The sequence below is a fragment of the Palaemon carinicauda genome, chromosome 17, assembly GCF_036898095.1.
Source record: "Palaemon carinicauda isolate YSFRI2023 chromosome 17, ASM3689809v2, whole genome shotgun sequence".
NCBI lineage: Eukaryota > Metazoa > Arthropoda > Malacostraca > Decapoda > Palaemonidae > Palaemon > Palaemon carinicauda.
Genome location: NC_090741.1, coordinates 39,428,764 through 39,450,388, shown reverse-complemented (window position 1 = coordinate 39,450,388; position 21,625 = coordinate 39,428,764). Strand labels below are relative to the sequence as shown.

The window sequence follows — 21,625 nt, the reverse complement described above, 5'->3', positions numbered from 1 at the left end:
CAGTCTGTCAGGTGGCTAAGGGAGGGTTACAGGATACCATTCTGCCGCAAACCCCCTCTGACCACTTCTCCCATCAACCTCTCTCCCAACTACAAGGAAAAGGACAAGAGGCTAGCGTTACACCAGGAGGTGTCGCTCCTGTTACAGAAGAAGGCAGTGGTTATAGTCCGGGACCATCAATCCCCGGGCTTCTACAACCGTCTCTTTCTGGTGGCCAAGAAGACAGGAGGTTGGAGACCGGTGCTGGACGTCAGCGCGCTCAATGCTTATGTCACCAAGCAGACGTTCACTATGGAGACGACGAAGTCGGTCCTAGCAGCGGTCAGGCAGGAGGACTGGATGGTCTCGTTGGATCTGAAAGACGCTTACTTTCACGTTCCTATTCATCCAGACTCCCAACCTTTCCTGAGATTCGTTTTTGGAAAGGTTGTGTACCAATTCCAAGCCCTGTGTTTTGGCCTAAGCACAGCTCCTATGGTGTTTACGCATCTGATGAGGAATATTGCAAAATTCCTCCACTTATTGGACATCAGAGCCTCCCTTTAGTTAGACGACTGGCTGTTGAGAGCCTCCACGAGTCGTCGCTGTCTGGAGAGTCTCAACTGGACTTTGGACTTGATCAAGGAACTGGGTCTATTAGTCAACTTAGAAAAGTCCCAGCTCATTCCCTCCCAATCCATAGTTTACCTGGGAATGGAGATTCGGAGTCAGGATTTTCGGGCTTTTCCATCGGCCCCAAGGATAAGCCAAGCCCTAGAATGCATCCTGAGCATGCTGAAGAGGAACAGTTGCTCGGTGAGACAGTGGATGAGTCTAACAGGGACCCTGTCATCGTTAGCCCTGTTCGTCGAGTTAGGGAGACTCCACCTCCGCCCTCTCCAATTCCATCTAGCAGCTCATTGGGACAAGGATTTGACGCTCGAAGCAGTCTCTATTCCTGTCACCAAAGAGATGAAGACCACTCTCTTGTGGTGGAAGACCAACCTCCTTCTCAAGGAGGGCCTATCGTTAGCGATTCAGACCCCCAATCTTCATCTCTTCTCGGATGCATCAGACTCGGGCTGGGGCGCGACCTTGAACGGACAGGAATGCTCGGGAACATGGAACAGGGAACAGGAAACGCTCCACATGAACTGCAAGGAGCTGCTGGCAGTTCATATGGCCCTAATGAACTTCAAGTCCCTCCTGCTAGGCAAGGTGGTGGAGGTGAACTCCGACAACACCACAGCCTTGGCTTACATCTCCAAGCAGGGAGGGACCCATTCGAGGAACCTGTACGAGATAGCAAGGGACCTCCTCATTTGGTCAAGAAGTCTAAACCTCACTCTAGTAACGAGGTTCATTCAGGGCAACATGAACGTCTCAGCAGATCGCCTAAGCAGAAAAGATCAAGTCATCCCCACGGAATGGACCCTTCACAAGAGCGTGTGCAACAGACTTTGGACCTTGTGGGGTCAACCTACGATAGATCTGTTTGCCACCTCCATGACCAAGAGGCTTCCTTTGTACTGTTCCCCAGTTCCAGACCCAGCAGCAGTTCATGTGGATGCTTTTCTGCTGAATTGGTCCCATCTCGACCTTTACGCATTCCCACTGTTCAAGATCATCAACAGAGTCATTCAGAAGTTCGTCTCGCACGAAGGGACACGGCTGACGCTGGTTGCTCCCCTTTGGCCTGCAAGAGAATGGTTCACAGAGGTACTACAATGGCTGGTCGACGTTCCCAGGACTCTCCCTCTAAGAGTGGACCTTCTACGTCAACCTCACGTAGACAGGGTACACCCAAACCTCCACGCTCTTCGTCTGACTGCCTTCAGACTGTCGAAAGATTCGCTAGAGCTAGAGGCTTTTCGAAGGAGGCAGCCAGAGCGATTGCCAGAGCAAGGAGGGTATCCACTCGTAGAGTCTACCAATCCAAGTGGGAAGTCTTCCGAAGCTGGTGTAGAGCCAATGCAGTTTCCTCTACCAATACCTCTGTAACCCAAATAGCTGACTTCCTATTACATCTAAGGAATGAGAGATCCCTTTCGGCTCCTACGATTAAAGGGTACAGAAGTATGTTGGCTTCAGTTCTCCGCCACAGAGGTTTGGACCTTTCTTCCAACAAGGACCTTCAAGACATCCTTAAATCTTTCGAGACTTCTAAAGAACGTCGTTTATCCACTCCAGGCTGGAATCTAGATGTAGTCTTAAGGTTCCTTATGTCTCCTAGGTTCGAACCTCTCCAGTCAGCTTCCTTCAAGGACCTTACCCTCAAGACTCTTTTCCTCGTCTGCCTTGCAACAGCTAAAAGAGTTAGTGAGGTTCACGCCTTCAGCAAGAACATTGGGTTCACATCCGAATCTGCAACATGTTCTTTACAGCTCGGATTTTTAGCTAAGAATGAACTTCCTTCACGTCCTTGGCCTAGATCGTTTGAAATTCCTAGCCTTTCCAACATGGTGGGTAACGAGCTAGAAAGAGTTCTTTGCCCTGTCAGAGCTCTGAAATATTATCTTAATAGGTCAAAACCTATACGAGGACAGTCAGAAGCCTTATGGTGTGCAATCAAGAAACCTTCGATGCCCATGTCCAAAAACGGAGTTTCGTATTATATAAGGCTTCTGATTAGAGAAGCCCATTCTCACATGAAGGATGAAGACCTTGCTTTGCTGAAGGTAAGGACCCACGAAGTGAGAGCCGTAGCCACTTCGATGGCCTTTAATAAGAACCGTTCTCTGCAGAGCATTATGGATGCAACTTATTGGAGGAGCAAGTCAGTGTTTGCATCATTTTATCTTAAAGATGTCCAGTCTCTTTACGAGAACTGCTACACCCTGGGACCATTCGTAGCAGCGAGTGCAGTAGTAGGTGAGGGCTCAGCCACTACATTCCCTTAATCCCATAACCTTTTTTAACCTTTCTCTTGAATGCTTTTATTGTTGTTTTTTGGGTTGTTACGGTAGGCTAAGAAGCCTTCCGCATCCTTTTTTTTTTGATTTGGCGGGTGGTCAATTCATTCTTGAGAAGCGCCTGGGTTAGAGGTTGTGTAGAGGTCCTTTAGTATGGGTTGCAGCCCTGTATACTTTAGCACCTTAGAGTTGATTCAGCCTCCTAAGAGGAACGCTGCGCTCAGTAAGGAAGACGAACTTATTAAAGGCAGAGTAACGGTTCAAGTCGACTTCCTTACCAGGTACTTATTATTTCATTGTTATTCTGAATAACTGATTATATGAAATACGGGATACTTAGCTATCCTTTAGTCATGTACACTGGTTTTCACCCACCCCCCTGGGTGTGAATCAGCTACATGATTATCGGGTAAGTTTAATATTGAAAAATGTTATTTTCATTAGTAAAATAAATTTTTGAATATACTTACCCGATAATCATGATTTAATTGACCCACCCTTCCTCCCCATAGAGAACCAGTGGACCGAGGAAAAATTGAGGTGGTGTCAACAAGAAGTACTGCAGTACCTGGCCACAGGTGGCGCTGGTGAGTACACCCCCTTCTAGTATAGTGATAGCTGGCGTATCCCTTCCGTAGAATTCTGTCGGGCAACGGAGTTGACAGCTACATGATTATCGGGTAAGTATATTCAAAAATTTATTTTACTAATGAAAATAACATTTTAAATAGGGAGGTGTTTTCAGCACAGGCTGAAACGGTCATCAAATTCTTTTAATGAGGTAGTTAACGACAGGTTGTGAGTGCGGGTGAAAAGCCCTGCCCCTCCACCTGTTCGAAGATCTTCACTTTGTTTTTTGGCCGCAACATTGTATAAACTTACCTTTGTACCTTTGAGCAAACTTTTTCACTTTCTTTTTTAGCAGGAAGTAAATACTGGCTGTTGATTGCTGTTGCAATGGATATGAAGCAAGAGATTCGTACGTGAGGAAAAGGGTGGATGTTGCAACCGGTTTATGTCTAAACCAGCTGTAGACCCTCATTCTGTGTATCTTGTAGGGGCATGATAATTCGCTTTCATTCATGTGTGCGGAGTGTAGGTTGTGGCTTCTTGCGCAGCGGCAGGAATATGTCTTGAGGTGGAGGAAGAAAACTAAGCCTTCTTTGAGGGCTGTTTTGGTAATGCCCTAGAAGACACCAAAGGAGTCTTTTTGCTTTTCTCTCGGCTTATTGAGTGTGTCGGCTACTGCCATTCCTTCCCATATACCCCTAGCTTTGTTCCTGGGGGTATGCATCAGGAACAAGGAGCCCTTGTGCATATGTCAGTAGGCAATTTATGTTATGGTGGCATGTGAGGTTTTTGTTACATAATTTGTTTTATTTTTCTTCAGTTAGCAATGCTGTTCTTCTTTATTCGACTAAAATAGTTGACATAGAAGAGCAGTGCCGTTCTTGCCTGGGGAATCTGCTGTCACGGCGCCATCACTTTCCTGTCCTTCTGCACCTGGGCCAGCCTCTGATTAGCGCACTGTCAACTTGAACAAGGCATGTTGTTGGAAAGCAAAGAGTGCTGCCTGGAGGTCTGCCTCCATGAGTTTGACTACTTTCCCTTTCGAGGGAAAGTTATCCTCCCCAGATATTGGGTTGCCGTCCCTTGCGAGGGAGAACTTCTTTTCATCATCTTCATCACATCATATCGATGCCGATTGCTATTGCTGTTTCTTCACTTAAGCCTATGCTCTCCCACCTTGCTGAATCAACTCTTCCATTGGGGCGAAGCAAAGTCCGAGGCAAGTCTCTCCTGAGGGTGTTCACCTCTCTCGTTTGCAAGAGGCCATTCATAGAGACTTCCTCTTCGTAGGCCTGCTGCTGCTGATCAGCTTGCTGATCCTCCTTCCCCTTCTGAGGTTTGTCACCGTGGTCTTTGACCCCTCGTTCTCCACCTTAGAGGTGCTCCTTTGCCTTTGGCGAAAAGACGCTTCTTAGCCTCGTCATTGCAGCTCTCCTCTTCGGAGGATTCTACTCATCCTGATTCTATTGGTTTCTGACCTTCGCCTGATTCTTCGGACTCGCCCGCTCGTCAACAAACCCTGGTACATGACGCACCATCAGTGTCTCGTTCGTGAGCCTCCCCCGGGGATGCTTGCCCTTCCAAAGGGCACATCCCTTCTCCAGATCATCGTTCGGCGGTTCACCGACCAGCTGTCCCGACCTATTGCAGCTCGACTTTTCCCAATCTCGCCGATTGTTGATCACCAGCACGCCGATAGCAATTGTCAACTTGCTGATCACCAGTTCGCGTATCACCAACTCACCAATCGCCAATTGTTAAATCGCTGATCGCCAATTGCCAGCTCGCCGATCACCTATTGCTAGCTCACTGCTTGCTTGCTTGATGCACCATCGAGGTCTCGTTCGTGAGCCTCTCATGAGGATGTTTGGCCTTCCAAAGGGCACATCCTGTCTCCAGATCATTGTTTGGCTGTTCACTGACCAGCTGTTAGACCTACTGAAGCTCGTCTTTCTGCTAGCTCCAGTCTCTCCGATCACTATAGCTTGCCAATCGCCGATCGCTATTATTATTGCTTTCTAAGCTACAACCATAGTTGGAAAAGCAAAATGCTATAAGCCCAGGGGCTCCAACAGGGAAAGTAGCCCAGTGAGGAAAGGAAACAAGGAAAAATTAAATATTTTAAGAATAGTAACAACATTAAGATAAATATTTCCTATATTGACTATAAAAACTTTAAAAAAACAAGAGGAAGAGAAATAAGATAGAATAGTGTGCCCACGTGTACCTTCAAGCAAGAGAACTCTAACCCAAGAGATTTAATTTTGGAGTGCCCCTCTCCTAGAAGAGCTGATCACTGATCGCCAGCTCGCCGATTGCTAGCTCATCTTTCACTGATGGCTAATTGTCAGCTTGCTGATTGCTAGCTCGCGGATCGCTAGCTCGTCTTTCTCCGATTGTTAACCTCCAGTCCCGCCGATCATTAGCTCACCAATTGCCGATTCCCAGCTGGCCAATCACCAATTGCCAGCACGCCGATCGCTAGCTCGTCTTTTTCGGATTGTTAACCTCCAGTCTCGCCGATCATTAGCTCACCAATTGCCAGCTCGCCGATCACTAGCTCACTGATCTTTCAGTGATAGCCAATTGTCAGCCTGCAGATGGCTAGATCGCCGATTGCTAGCTCGTATTTCTCCGATCGTCGACCTCCAGTCTCACTGATCGCTGATTCCCAGCTCACCAATAGCCAATCGTCAGCTTGATGATCACTAGCTCACAGATTGCTGATCCATGATAGTCAGCTATTGCTAACTCGCCAATTGCTAGCTCGCTGATCACTAGCCCTCCGATCAATGATCACTAGCTCGCTGATCGCCGTTCACCGATCGTTAGCTCAACACTCCGATCGTCGAACCTTACCCTAACCATCCGTTTATTGATCGCCACCACTCCAAGCGCTGATCGCCAATCTCTGGCACGCCGATCACCAACTTTTCTATTCTCGAACCATACTGCTGTTCCTCAGCTTATCCAGTCATCTGCCAGTTCGCCTATTTTGTGGTGCTCCAATCGCTAGCTCGCTTATTTTGTGGTGCTCCAATCGCTAGCTCGCTTATTTTGTGGGGCTCCGATCGCCAGCTCATTAATCAATAGCCTACCTTGCTAGCTCAACTCTTCGACTCCACAGTGGCCATGATAACCAGTTCTTGACCATCGTCAATATTCTAAGAGACAGCATCATCCCCATCAGGGCGTCCAAGGTAAGGTCAAGCATTGCCTTACCCACTTCTTCATTAGTTAAGGCTGAGTTCTCTCCCAGGGAAGAGTCCTTATGCAGATATTGCATCCCATTCACTCATCTCCACTGGTCAAGACCCAGCATCAATGAGCTCCTATGCGAAGGGATCCGTAAAGGAGCTGGCCCTTTGAGCCGAAGTCCACACCATGTTTGGAGAAGGTTAGAAAAGCGGTAAAACCACAGGTCTCCATGTGCACGCTGGACCTAAAGGACTCATTCTTCCAGATCCCAAACCATCCATCTTCAAGAAAATATCAGAGGTTCAGTACAGACAACAGATATCCCAGTTCAGGGTACTATGCTTCGGTCTTTCCACAGCACTCAAAATCTTCACCAGAGTGTTCGCTCTACTATCATCCTGGGCTCTCAAGATCGGCATCCATCTCCTCCATTATCTGGACAACTGGCGGATCCTAGCAGACTCCGTGGCAACCCTTCTTCAGCACAAAGACAATCATCTGAGGTTTTGCCAAGATCTGGGGATCATGATAAATCTCGAGATGTCTTCCCTGCTTCCCACTCAGAGACTGGTATACTTCTTCTTTGTCTGCATCTTTTCCCACTTTAATGTGGGGTCAATGTTTCTGGCCAGCATTCTCCATCTACCTCTGTGCCCAAAGTGAAGGAGATTCCAGAGTCCTTGATGTAAGGAACGGTATCCTTGAACACTAGGTTTCCAACGATGACAGAGTCAGTGACGTCCTCAGAATCCAGCAAGAGAGTGAGGCCCTTGGGTTTACCTGGCCCCTTGAAGGGCCAAAGGTTGAGAGACTGGTATACTAAGGAATGATTTTAGACGCCAATCTCCACAAAACCTTTTCTTGAGATGAGAAGAACTCCTAGCCCAGAAGTGGCTATGTCTCCTTGGACACCTATCATCCCGGGCCTGTCCAGTTCTCAAAGGCCGCCTCAGGATTCGATATCTCTATTGGCGGCTTGAGTCCAATTGAAATCAGGCCTTCAATTCCCCGGACATTCTGATCCCCATGGGACCAGAGGAACGGACGGACCTCAAGTGGTGGGTGGCAGACGAGAATCTGCGAAGGGGTGTAGATCTTCTTGTCCTCTCCCTGGACTTTTTTGACACATCAAAAGAAGGGTTGGGGACCAATGTGCTGCACCACACGACCTCAGGCCTCTGGCCAGAGTCCGAAAAGTACCTTCACATAAATCTCTTACAGATGAAGGCCATCTTTCTGGCCCTTCAACATTCCCATCAGTTCCTGGCAGGCCACTCAGTGGTGGTGATGAGCGACAACACCACAGTAGGGGCTCACAAACAAGGAAGTATTTGTTCACAGCCCCTATCCTATCTAGCAGTAGAAATACTGAGATGGTCTGAAACCTGCTCGGTACTGCTATTACCCCACTTCATTCCAGGCAAGAGGAATGTACCCGCTGACAATCTGAACAGAGCATCTCAGATAATGGGTACTGAATGGTCTTTGGATCATATTGTAGCCAACAAAGTCCTAACTTTGGGGGGTTCACCGACTTTGGATCTTTTCGCAACGGCCCTGAACTTCATGCTTCCGCTGCTCCCCAGTTCCAGACCCCAAAGCTCTCTGGCAAGATGTATTCCATCAACGGTGGGACAACATCGAGGTTTACACCTTTCCCCTGTTCTGACGGAAGAGGAGGGTACTCAACAAGGCCAGAACATCAGTCAAGCTCTCAATGATAAATGGCATCATGCAGAATAGTTTCCAGAGCTTTTGCTGCTCCTTATGGAGCCTCCAAGAGAACTCCCTCCATGTCACATTCTACTTAGACAACCTCACGTCAACAGCTACCACAAATCCTTGGCTTCTCTACGACTGCACTTCTGGAGACTACCCAGCACCTCCTCACTCAGAGAGGATTTTCGCAACAAGTAGCAAAGAGGATGTCTGGATATCTGCGGGAATCCTCAGCAGCAATCTACCAGGCAAAGTGGAACATCTTCTGTGGTTGGTGTCATGGAAGGGGTATCTCTCCATTTGATGCAACTAATCCAGCAAAAGCGGAATTCCTTGGGTATTTGCAGGAGGAAAGGCGCCTTTCAGTTTTGACGGTGAAAGGCTATCCCTCAGCCATGAACCTTGCCTTTAAACTGAAAGGAATGGACATCTCATTGCTAGAACTTTCCTTACTCGGACAGACTTACGAAGTTACCTGTCCTCAGTTGGAAGTGAGACCTCCCCCGTGGAATGTGGTTCGAGTTCTCCCTACAAACCTCTATGCCAGGAAACAGATCGCCACTTGACTTGGAAGACTGTGTTCCTACTTGCTTTGACCTCGGCTAAACGGATCAGTGAATTTCATGGTCTCTCATAAGACATTGCCCATCCAAAGAGAAGGGGCGAGGTAACGTTCAGCTTTGTCCCCGAGTTTGTTGCCAAGACTCAGAATCCAGGGTTGTTGGATCCTAGATTAGACTCCTTCCAAATAACGAGTCACCGCTCCATAACTAACAATCCAAATCCTCTTTTACTGGGCTCAGTGAGAAGTTTGAGGCTCTACCTCAAGAGAACAGCAGCAGCATTTTGTCAGCACTGGGAGAAACAACAGGAGGATCACCAAAAACAACATTTCTTCATGGATCCGCAGTCATCAATTACGCTCTAAATCCAGATCCTCCTCCAGCATGGCCCAGAGCTCACGATGTCAGGGGCATAGCTACGTCACGGGCCTTTAAAATAGATTACTCTGTGACGCAGGTTCTACAAGCAAGAGTGTGGAAGCACTTGACAACTTTCACAGCCTATTACCTGCAAGACTGAAAGGAATGGACATCTCATTGCTAGAACTTTCCTTAATCGTATCAAGTCTCCCACAGGAGACTTGATACGATCTCTATTAATCCTGTGGTGGCTACACAACAGCTGGTTTAATATCTCAAGCTCCATATTGGACAAGTAGCAGAAGGTTGAGGGCACTGTTACCAGTTTTAGTCTGCGTGAATGAAAAGGAATAACTGGCTCTCTCCTCTCTTGGGGAAAGAAGCATCCTAGGTTCTCTGCACAAGCTGGCCTCAGTCACTGCACTTGAACCATGCTCTCCTATGTACCTAGTATTGTGTCAATACTGTTACGTCCCCATATTCTAGTGAGGTGGTATTGGGAAAGTCCTGGTCAACATTATTTCCTACAAAGACGAGGAATAATTTTTACCTTGACAGTCACACTGCTAATATCTCAACACACAGCTTGCGTAGGCCACAGACTTTGCATAGCAAGTTTTAGCGAGGTGTTAGGATCTCCTTATTTTTGGTACTAACCTACTCATAAACAGGAGACCCTGGGTAAAGCCAAAATGCCAGATTGGCAGGGACATCCAGCGTCCTAATGGGGGAGTCACCCCTATAGATAGCTTAGGTGTGTATTCCAGTTACAGAACAAATGACAAATTTGGAGATAATTTTTTATTTTTCCTAACAATACAAACCTTTATTTATTTATACAAACTTACCCGCCGATTCTGTCCCCTTTGAAGTCCTACCTCCAAGCACAGTGAAGCACACTACCCCTCGCTAACTAGGGGGATGGGTAATTAACCCTTGCTAAATTTTAATGGCTCGTCCTTTCACCTTTGCCGAAAGTAATACCCCTATAAATAGATAAAGCTTTGTACCGTTAGGAAATATATTAATTATCTCGGAATTTGTCATACTTGGGGTTCCTGGGGTTGTTACCTCCCTTGCCTTTGGGCCTGTGACCATGCTTGTGCCCTTGTCACAGGCCCCTGTTAGTGTGTGTACTCCTTCCCCATGACAGTCAAAAGTCAAATTTCTTACCCAAGCTAAGGTTGAACCACTTGGACATGCTGGTAAACATAACAGCAGTGAGAGTCTGTCAGCAAGCCCAAGGAAGTAGTGTGTCTGTTCTGTCAAACAGAACTACCAGCTTGGCACTGACAGAACAGAACCTTCTCGGCCACCTTTCCTTACTGGAAAAGCTAGTTCCTCAAGTGGGTACCTTCGCCAAATATCTCTTCAGTAGTTTTAAGAATGACTGGTCTGTCTCCAGGGATCTGGAGCAGGACAGTAGGCTTGGTTCGATCTTTGGGTGAACGAGGTACCCTCACAGCGTAGGCCCACTTGACTCTCCGCCTCCTGACATGCAACTCTGCTCAGTTGCGTCGAAAAAGGGTAGGACCACACTCTTTAACAACCTGGTCATCACAGGGATTTAGTCAGAACAAGCATCTACTCTTTAGTATTCTGAGGCTAGCAGCATTTCTTGAGCTACATGCATTTCCAAGAATGTTGAGGAGTCATCCAGTGTGTTGTTGCAATACCACCACCATAGTGGTTTATGTCTAACTTTACAAGCTGACAAAGTACACAGGACAGTTGTGAGACCAGCAATGATGTATGGAGCGGAGACGTGGGCAATAAAGAAGACAGAAGAGAAGAAACTGATGTGGTAGAGATGAGAATGTTGAGATGGATGTGTGAGGTGACAAGAAGAGATATGATACAGAATGAGGTAATTAGGGGTACCACAGGAGTTAGAAAACTATCAGATAAGATCCAAGAAAGTAGACAGGTGGTATGGTCATGTCATGAGAAGAGATGAACAGTATATTGGGAGGAGAGTGATGGAAATGGAGGTACAGGGAACGAGAAGGAGAGGGAGACCAAAGAGAAGGTGGATGGACTGTATCAGGGATGACCTTCGATCAAAGGGATTAACTGGTGATGAAGTGTGGGACGGAGGTAGACGGAGAACGCTGGCCAGAAACATCGACCCCACATAAAGGTGCGTAAAGATGCAGACAAAGAAGAAGAAGAAGACAAGCTGACAAAGCAGATGCATTTCCAGACAGCATTTCATGCGATAGTGTTATCAGCCAAATACATTCTGGAAAAGAGGAGTAGACTAGCAGATATGTTGAGCCACCAAAGGAGATTTGTATGGTCAGAGTGGTCCCTACATCCTGGCTTAACTGAGAGATTTCTGAGTCATGGTGTTCTTTGGTTATCGACTTGTTAGCTATACAGCTAAACAGGGAACTCCCTGTGTTTTCAACCCCAGTCCAATTCCATGGGCTGTGTTTGAAGTTGCCTTCCAACATCCATGGGATCACATGGATTGTTACACCTTTCCACCATTCAACCCTATTCCATTCGCTAGTCTACCTTGTGAGGATTAGGCTGGGAATAAGGTTGAGCATTGTGTCTCCCAGGTGGCCTCTTGCCTTATCAGTATCCTGGGAGAACTCCTTTGGCCCTCACTTTCACATGGAAAGTAGGCCAGCCTCTTTAATTGATGTCGCTGTCAAGGCTACCGCTCATATTTGAGCATGATCTTTTGACGGAAAGGGATAGACCTCTCCTTCTTATAGGAGTTGCCTATTCTCATGAATAGGTTCGAACAGTCTTGCTGATCTCGGTATCTCACTTCTGATCCTTTGAGAAGACCTTAGTCAAGGTTTTAACTTTCAAGACTACCTCTCCTGCTTTAGTATTGCCAAATAGTTTAGGCAAGTTCTATTGTCTCTCTGCCTTAGTCTTCCACTCTGAGAGGTGGAAGGAGCTCCTTAGTTTGGTAGCAGGGCACATGGTGGCTAAACTCTGAACTTGCTAGGGCACAACCCCAGGTTCGAGCCCTTCTCTATCTAGTCTCTCTAAGTGAAGCATGGAGTGGCATGGAGAGGAGATGCTTTTGTGTTTTGTGAGGTCTCTACTTTGCTATCTGAAGAAGACCTGACACCATAGAGCTAAGTGTCATCAACTCTTCCTTAGCACCAGCAGACCCAAGAAGGTGTCTAAAACACAATCTCTTTTGGACTATGAGAGTTGATCCATAACACGATTTCTTTTGGACTTCGTGAGTTGATCCATAATGTATAAGCCCTCGACTGCTGAGAAGGTTGAGGTACCAGCTAGGACTGGTACTGGCAAAGTCAGGGGTTAGACCCCACCTATGCCTTCAAGAGGAATCTAGCAGTTAGCCAGGTGTTGAAGGCTGGGGTGTGTATGCACCAAACCATCTTTACAGCCTTTATTCTACCAACAAACCCCTCAACATCTTTGCTCTTTGTCTTGTGTTAGCTGTTCAAGTAGTTGTGTTGCAAATCCAGATCCCTTATGGGACAGTAACCATCTTGTCGTAATGGATAGATGTAAGTCTGGTATGGAGGCAAAATGACTGGTTCATCACTTACATTCTTTCTGACCCTCTCTTAAGGAGGAAGTGGTCAAAGCCTTACTTGCTGAATCTGACTTGATGCTGGTAAACTACACTTCTGAACTTCATTCTTTAAAAGCTAGAGAAGTTTCCCTCCATCCTCCTTAGATCAGAGGTATGCTGGTGAAATATATACCAGTTAATCATCATATGCCAGATATATTATTCTAGATTTTGATCCCCTTCTGAGAAAGGGATCCCTCCTTTGACCATGCACTTATCTTCTTGGACAGGCCAGGCCATATCAGCCTATTCATTCTAATATTAGACAGATAGGAGGTTGCTGGAGTCATTTTCACTCCTCTAAGGAAGCAGGTAGATTGATATTAACAGGGAAGAAGGGGGGGGGGGACTTTTGACCCACTAATTAGTGAGTCGCCTTATCTAAAGACTGATAGTTTGTTATTCTCATAGGAATATATCATATATTTTTTTAAGTAATTTGTGTTTTTCCTAGCTATACAAACCTGAGGTCTCTAGGTTAAACTTCCTTCTTCAACCACCTCTCTCAGTCTTGACGTGAAAGGTCATAGGTAAAGGCATTTTGACAGGTAAGGAGGTGGGGGTGCTTGTCTTTAATCACACCTATCGCTTAACTGTTCGCTGGAAGGATCTTGCACTGAAAACATATTCCTTACCTGAAGGACTCAGGTTTTATAGCTATGAAAAATATAATTTTCAATATCAAACTTACCCGATGATCTTATAGATGATCATATAGCTGCATCCCTGCTGCCCGACAGAAAAAACCTACGGGAGGAATACGCCAGCGATCGCTATACAGGTGGGGGTGTACATCAACAGCGCCATCTGTCAAGTAGGTACTCAAGTACTCGATGTCAACAAAGAACCAATTTTCCCTCTGTCGTGCCACAGGCAAGACCTACTAAATACGCCGTCCCTAACTGGATTTGTTTTCACAACGATTTGGTGAAGTACACTATTCCAGTTTTGAGCTTTCGCTATGCAGGGGTTTTATCTTCATTTCAAAACTTGAACTCGTTTTGGATAGATTTAATTATGGTGACGAAGAGAGTATGTACTCTCTTTCACTTTTAAATGGCCGACCCTTCCCTTAGACGGAAGTGTGTTTAGGTTTTTGGTAATTTTGCTTAACAAGTTATAGATCTATTTATTTTATTTCTCTCCGCCTTTATAGGCCTCTTCGATTAACTTTCCATTTATTATAAACTTATAAAAATCAATTTTTATGTTTGTCTATATGCGACCTTTCCTAATAGTAGGCGGTCCTTACTTGGAACCGAAGTTAATTAACATTGAGCCCGTCATATCGTATTTACCTTTTAAGAATTTATACTTTTTTAATTTTAATGTTTTTGAAAGAATTTCTTTGATAGTCTCGTACTGTTTTCAAAGAGGAACTAACGTTTAGTTTTGTCTCCGCAGTTGTTGACGTTCAGAACGTTCAACATGCGCTCTATCGTTACGATAGAGAGAGAGTATTTCACGGTTTCACGTTGCAGTAAGAGTAAACCGATTCTAGCGTTTCGTTCATTCTTTCTTAGCTTAAATGGTTTAAATTCTAATAAAGGAACTTTTTATTTGGGGAAATCTTTCAGTTTTTTCCTTTAGCAAATAATATGTTTTAACGATATATAATTGGGCTCTTCTCTCAGGTTCTAAGTCAAAAGAGAAGAGAGAGAGAGATAGAGACGGAGGGAGAGAGAGGAGAATAAACGTTTCGTTCAAGCGGGTAACGTTGTTCTCGTTTTTTTTACTCTTCTCCCTAGTCGCTGTAGGGGAAGAAGGTAAAACGTTTCTAGAGTTTTATTCTTGTTCCCAGGCTTTATGCGGTGAGAGATTTTAAACGTAGTTTATTTGATGTAGTGTTTAGTCTCTTTTCCAGCCACTGAATTCTTTATCTTTAATTATGTTTTTCTGTTGCATTGTAAAACTGTTTTCGCAATTACTACCTTTTAATGAAGGATAGGATTGCGTGTTTCAGGTAGAAATCAGTTAAAGTTTCGATTTCAGTGAAATAAGTGCAAACAGAAAATCAAAAGTGATAAAGTGATATGCGCAAAGTGTTACAGTGTTGCGTTCGAGGGTTCGTCTGTTCGTGCCAGTTGTTCACCTAGTCCGGGACCTCTTACAAGCTCCCAAGCCCAGGGGAGAAGTAATGTCGAACTACTTATGGGTTCCACAGGCCTTGATCGACGAACAAACGTTTCCCTCGGTGGTTTCGGGTGTATCTACACACGTTGCCGACGTGATCGCCCCACCCACACAAAGACGAGAGAGCCCATTTATTCCTCGTCTGCGGAAGAGGTTTCTCGCAGAAACCATGGACCAAATCTTGCAGCTTTTTAAGTGCAAGTCGGTCCCTTCCGCGCAAGTCCAACGGCCTAGGTGTAGCCACTGGGTCAGTTCGGACTCGCTGCAGTCATCCGACGACTGCACACCTCCCAAGAGAGGCAAGGTGGTACCGCAACAGGCAGTAACTCCGTCTGTTGCCGCACCAGCTGTTTTAGACCCTCAGTCACAACGGACAGTAGCTCCGTTTGTTGCCGTCTTTTGTAGACCCTAGTGGTCCATGCTGCAGACTATGCAGTCTCAGCTTGCTTCCTTCATGCAGGAGTATCGTGCTGAGAAGGTTGACACTGCACCTGTTAACCTACAACCTGCCACGGTTGTGCGCTCAGCAGATACTGAAGCTGCCTGCTCCCACACTCCACCTGTGAGAGCTCCACCACCGATGCGCAGTCGACCCTGCCAGACGCATGTTCATGCTGCACCCTCCGTTGACATGCGTGAGCTACCGCATCAGCAGTGGGAAGGTGCTGTCAAGCTGCCGTGTTTTGACGCAATGCGGCATGCTCCGCAACCCACGGCAGTCCCTCCCACGCACCAGCACTCCGCTTTTGTTGTTGCCAGCTCCCACACTCCGACTGCGGAGAAGGTTGACGATGCACCCGTTGGCCTACAGCCTGCCACGGTTGTGCGCCCAGCATGGCTGCCTGCTCCCACACTCTTGTTGTGAGAGCTCCTCCACCCATGCGCAGTCGACCCTGCCAGACGCATGCTGACTCCCTCAGACACACGGAGCACTCCGTTGCCGTGCGTGAGCTACCACAAGCTGCCGTGTTTTGACACGGTGTGTCAGCCTCCGCAACACACTGTGGTTACCGCCACTCGCCCGCAGCAGACTAGTCAGTCAGGAGTTGAGGCTTACACAGCTTTGGTTGTTGCCAACTCACAGACTGTCAAGCAGTTACATGACGTTGCCTTCTGGTCTGCTACTAATGCACCAGTGCTGTATGTCCTCACGCACCTGTTGTGGTTGACAGTTCAGTTTTTGACAGTTCACAGACTGTCTAGCAGTTACATAACGTTGCCTTCTGGTCTGCTGCTTATGCACCAGTGAAACCCTCACTGAGATAACCTAGCTTTTCTCGGACATGGTTCCTGTAGATGAGAAAGTGCTGTTCTCCCTCCTTCTGATATTCCCTTGAGGACTCTGTCATTTGGAGAGGAGCCTTAAGCCTCCTATGGACTTTAATTAAAGCATAACATGCTTCCAGGGAGGGTAAATGGTTCCGCTTCAGTCGCTAACCCCGTCTGTTGCCACACCTGCTCCCATAGACCTTGGGCTTTGTTGCAAGGCATGCAGTCCAAGCTTAGTCCTTGATAGAGGATTTTTTACGGAGAAGAACCTTCTTGCCAACAACCTTCCTACCGGTTGGTTGTACGCCCTGTTGACGCTGAGGTATCCTACTCACGTCCGCCAGTTGAGATGGTTCCTCCACCGGTGCGACCCAGTGTGGGTTGCCAGTCGCACGTTGACGTTAAGCGACTCTCAGAGGTGGTTGTGGACGTTCAGTGTGTCACTAGGAAGACGTTCAACAACCAGCAGAGGTGACTTGTTGTGACGCAGTGCGGCAACCTCAGCAACCCGATAAGGGGTTGTCTGCACAACCCAGACAGTCTAGACAGTTTCGGGTTGTCGCTGTACTTCCTCGCGTCCCCATGGTTGACAGTTCACAGACTATGCAGCAGTACCATGATCTTGTGTCCGGCTCCGTCACGCATCCTCCAGTGCGACCGGATTCAGCGAGTCAGACGTTGCCCACTCCGTTGCCGTTTCCTCATCAGTTTCGGATGAGGAACCCTCTGATGAGGACATGGCTGAACAAGACGATCAACCCCCAGCCCTGCTATCCATCCAGAAGATGCTGAAGAAGGAACACGGCCCTGTCAGGCTGTGGATGAGTCTGGTTAGGACACTGTCATCCGTGGTTCAATTGGTGTCACTTGGAAGACTACTCCTCCGTCCTCTTCGGTATCATCTAGCTCTTCACTGGAAAAGGACAAGACGCTAGAAGCGGTCTCGATCCCGGTTTCCGGAAGATAAGTCTGGTCTGACTTGATGAAAGGACTTTATCAACCTTTGAAAGGGTCTTCCCCTGACTGTTCAGACTCCCAACCACGTTCTCTTCTCAGACGCATCGGACGTAGGCTGGGGTGCGACCTTAGGCGGTAGGGAATGCTCGGGATTATGGAACTCGAGTCAAAGGACAATGCATTTCAACTGCAAGAAGCTTCTGGCAGTACGTCTGACCTGGAAAAGCTTCAGGTCTCTCCTTCAAGGCAAAGTAGTGGAGGTGAACACGGTCAACTCCCTGCTTTGATGTACTTCTCCTAGCAAGGAGGGACCTACTCTCTGACATGGTACGAGTTCGCAAGTGACCTCCTCTCCTGTTCAACAGGTCTAGACTTTTCACTAGTAACGAGTTTCATCCAAGGCAACTTGAATGTCTTAGCAGATTGTCTCAGTAGGAAGGGACAATAATTCCAACATATTGGACCCTCCACAAGGATGTATGCAAGAGACTTTGGGTCACCTGGGGCCAGCCAACCATAGATCTCTTCGCAACCTCGATGTCCAAGAGGCTCTCAATACTTTGCTCACCTATCCCGGACCCAGCAGTAGTTCTTATAGATGCCTTTCTACTAGATTGGTCTCATCTAGATCTATATGCATTCCCTCCGTTCTAGATTGTCAACAAGGTACTGCAGAAGTTCGCCTCTCACGAAGGGACAAAGTTGACGCTAGTTGCTTCCCTCTGGCCCGCGAGAGAATAACTTACCGAGGTACTTCGATGGCTAGTAGACGTTCCCAGAACTCTTCCCCTAAGGGTGGACCTGCTACGTCTGCCACGCGTAAGAAGGTACTCCAAGGCCTCCACGCTCTTCGTCTAACTGCCTTCAGAGTATCGAAAGACTCTCGAGAACTAGAGGTTTTTCGAAGGAGGCAACCAGAGCGATTGCTAGAGCAAGGAGAACATCCACCCTTAGAGTCTACCAATCGAAGTGGGAAGTCTTCCGAAACTGGTGCAAGTCAGTATCCGTATCCTCGACCAGTACCTCTGTAACTCAAATAGCTGACTTCCTCTTATATCTGAGGAAAGAGCGATCTCTTTCAGCTCCCACTATCAAGGGTTACAGAAGCATGTTGGCATCAGTCTTCCGTCACAGAGGCTTAGATCTTTCCAACAATAAAGATCTACAGGACCTCCTTAAGTCTTTTGAGACCACGAAGGAGCGTCGTTTGGTTACACCTGGTTGGAATTTAGACGTGGTTCTAAGATTCCTTATGTCAGACAGGTTCGAACCACTTCAATCAGCCTCCCTGAAAGATCTCACCTTTAAGACTCTTTTCCTGATATGCTTAACCACAGCTAAAAGAGTCAGTGAGATTCATGCCTTCAGCAAGAACATCGGATTCTCATCCGAAACGGCTACATGTTCTACATCTTGGTTTTCTAGCCAAACACGAGCTGCCTTCTCGGCCTTGACCAATATCGTTCGATATTCCAAACTTATCGTATGGTTGGAAATGAACTAGAAAGAGTATTATGTCCTGTAAGAGCTCTTAAGTTCTATTTTAAAACCTTTACGAGGCCCGTCTGAAGCTTTATGGTGTTCAGTTAAGAATCCATCTTTGCCTATGTCAGAGAATTCTTTATCCTATTTTTATCAGACTGTTAATACGAGAAGCTCATTCCCTTCTGAATGAGGAAGACCAAGCTTGGCTGAAGTTAAGGACACACGAAGTTAGAGCTGTCACAACTTCCGTGGCCTTTAAACAAAATAGATCTCTGCAAAATATATTCGATGCAACCTATTGGAAAAGCAAATCAGTGTTCGCGTCTTTTATCTTGAGAATGTCCAGTCTCTTTACGAGAACTGCTACACTCTGGGACCATTCGTAGCAACGAGTGCAGTAGTGGTGGGGGCTCCACCACTACAATTCCCTAATTCCAGAACCTTTTTAATCTTTCTCTTGAAATATTTTTGGGTTGTCCGGAAGGCTAAGAAGCCTTTCGCATCCTACTTGATTTGGCGGGTGGTCAAAATCATTTCTTGAGAAGCGCCTAGATTAGAGGTTTTGATGAGGACCTTTAGTATGGGTTGCAACCCTTCATACTTCAGCTCCTAGGAGTCGCTCAGCATCCTATGAGGATCGCGAGGCTCAGTAAGGAAGACGTACTTAAAAAGGCAGAGTAATTGTTCAAGTCGTCTTCCTTACCAGGTACTTATTTATTTTATGCTTGTTATTTTGAATAACTGCTAAAATGAAATACGGAATACTTAGCTCATAATGTCAACTTGTAATGCTGGTCTCTACCCACCCCCCTGGGTGTGAATCAGCTATATGATCATCGGGTAAGTTTGATATTAAAAAATGTTATTTTCCTTAGTAAAATAAATTTTTGAATATACTTACCCGATGATCATAAATTAAAGGACCCACCCTTCCTCCCCAATAGAGAACCAGTGGGACAGAGGAGAAAATTGGTTCTTTGTTGACATCGAGTACTTGAGTACCTACTTGACAGATGGCGCTGTTGATGTACACCCCCCACCTGTATAGCGATCGCTGGCGTATTCCTCCCGTAGGTTTTTTCTGTCGGGCAGCAGGGATGCAGCTATATGATCATCTATATGATCATCGGGTAAGTATATTCAAAAATTTATTTTACTAAGGAAAATAACATATTACTTTGATTTTTTTTTAATTTTTCATGTATATATACAGTACTATACAACGCTTGTTCTCTTGAATTAGGGATTTATGGATAGAAATTAATGAATTTGTTTTCTCATTGTATTTTTAAAACTTATCCAAACATCAGTTAAACTTCAATTTGATATACTGTACTGCACCCTGTTTTAAGTAGCATTTTTCATTTTTGTTACAGCAATTACTGTACTGTACATGTAAGTATAGAGTACTGTAGTTTTCTGTAGTCATTGTCTTTTCATCAAAGGCATATAAGTGAACTCTTTGTCTACACAGATTCACAAGAATATTGTCAAGGTGCAAGAAGCATTGTTAGCCTTTGAGCCAGCATTCAACAAAGCTCTTGTTGATGTTGCAACATCGCACATAACGCTCCTCATAGCTCGCATTGATGATGAAAATGCTTTATCACTGTAAGTTATGATTTTCATTATGTTTTTATTATTATTTTAAATATAAGAATTGGTTTTTTTTTTTTTTTAAGACCATTTTAAAAGAAATTTGTTTGCTTAGTGGCTTGTGATTAGAGTAAATGAGTGATTTCTCAGAAAAATAGTTAAACCTTTTACCCCCAGGCTATTTGGAAATTTCCAACCCTTAACCTCCAGGGGGTTATTTTTTTCCCCAGCACATTTTGCAGTATATTTTTTTTAAATTGCTCTAGCAGCCTTAATTTTTGTCATAGAGAGGTCAGGTTGGTCCCATTCTCTTGGAAAATGCCTGAATTTTCTCAAAAAATTATCAAAAATATGAAGAAAAAAAAATTTTATAGCATTTTTTTGCAAGGACGTACCGGTACGTCCATGGGGGTAAAGGGATGGCTTCTGTGAAACGTACCAGTACGTCCTTTGGGGGTAAAAGGGTTAATAAGGTAGAAGTAGTTTGGAGATCAGTAGTTATAATTAAAAATCTTGGGATATGGCATAGGGGAAGACCCTGGTCTTTTGGCAATAGAAGGAGCAATTGATCAAGATAGGAAAGTGAAGGGAATTTGTTTCATAGCCTGCCCTGTAAAGAAAAACTTTGATGAAAAAATATATATGAGAATGATACAAGAACATTTCTACTCGGGAAAATAATTCCCATATCTTTTTGGAAAGAAATACAGCAATCTCTTGTGCATGATTGGCACCATATACAGTAGTACCTTGGTTTACAAATAGTTCTAAATACAAGCAAATGAGCCTACCATGTTTTAAAACCACTAGCGTAGCTTTTCTATAGATACTGTACAGTATATACGATATGCTGTTTGTTCCTACGCAAACACAGACTTGAGTCCTTAATAGGAGTATGACTTCAGTGAAGCTGGAACGATTATTTAAACTTTTAAAGAGGTAGTTGTAGTTGCTGGTAGGTGGAAGGTAGGCCCTGCCCACTCTCTGCTTGAGATGAAGTTCAGTAAACACATTCTGCTGTGCTGCCTCTTGATCTAGTTGTTTTAATCTTTTGCTCTTCCTTTCTGCTTGAGTAAATATGCTGACAGATCAGATTTTTGTGTTTGAGAGATATTAATGGAAGAATCCAAGGTTATGCAGCGTTTCCTGGTAACTGTAATTGAGACAGTTTTTCTGTGCTACCTGGCATTATCTTTCATATATCTTGTCGTGCAGCATGTCTGTTGCTGTTCTATCTTGTTTGTGTGTCCTTGAAACAATGACTAAAACGTGATCCTAAGGAAGTTGGATTGTTTGGTTCCATTAGACAT

The 21,625-nt window shown here is 45.6% G+C and overlaps 1 protein-coding gene across 5 annotated transcripts in view; it reads left to right on the top strand.

Moving 5' to 3' along the window:
- Positions 1–21,625, top strand: part of LOC137656689 (A-kinase anchor protein 7-like) — a 78,323-nt gene that overhangs the window by 10,677 nt on the left and 46,021 nt on the right. For all 5 annotated transcript variants that reach the window (XR_011047004.1, XM_068390887.1, XM_068390886.1 and 2 more), the window contains exon 3: positions 20,194–20,330. Coding sequence is in view for 4 of the 5 variants with exons in the window: in XM_068390887.1 (XP_068246988.1) it covers positions 20,194–20,330 (137 nt within the window). In the remaining variant the exon portion in view is untranslated. The remainder of the gene's footprint in view (positions 1–20,193; positions 20,331–21,625) is intronic.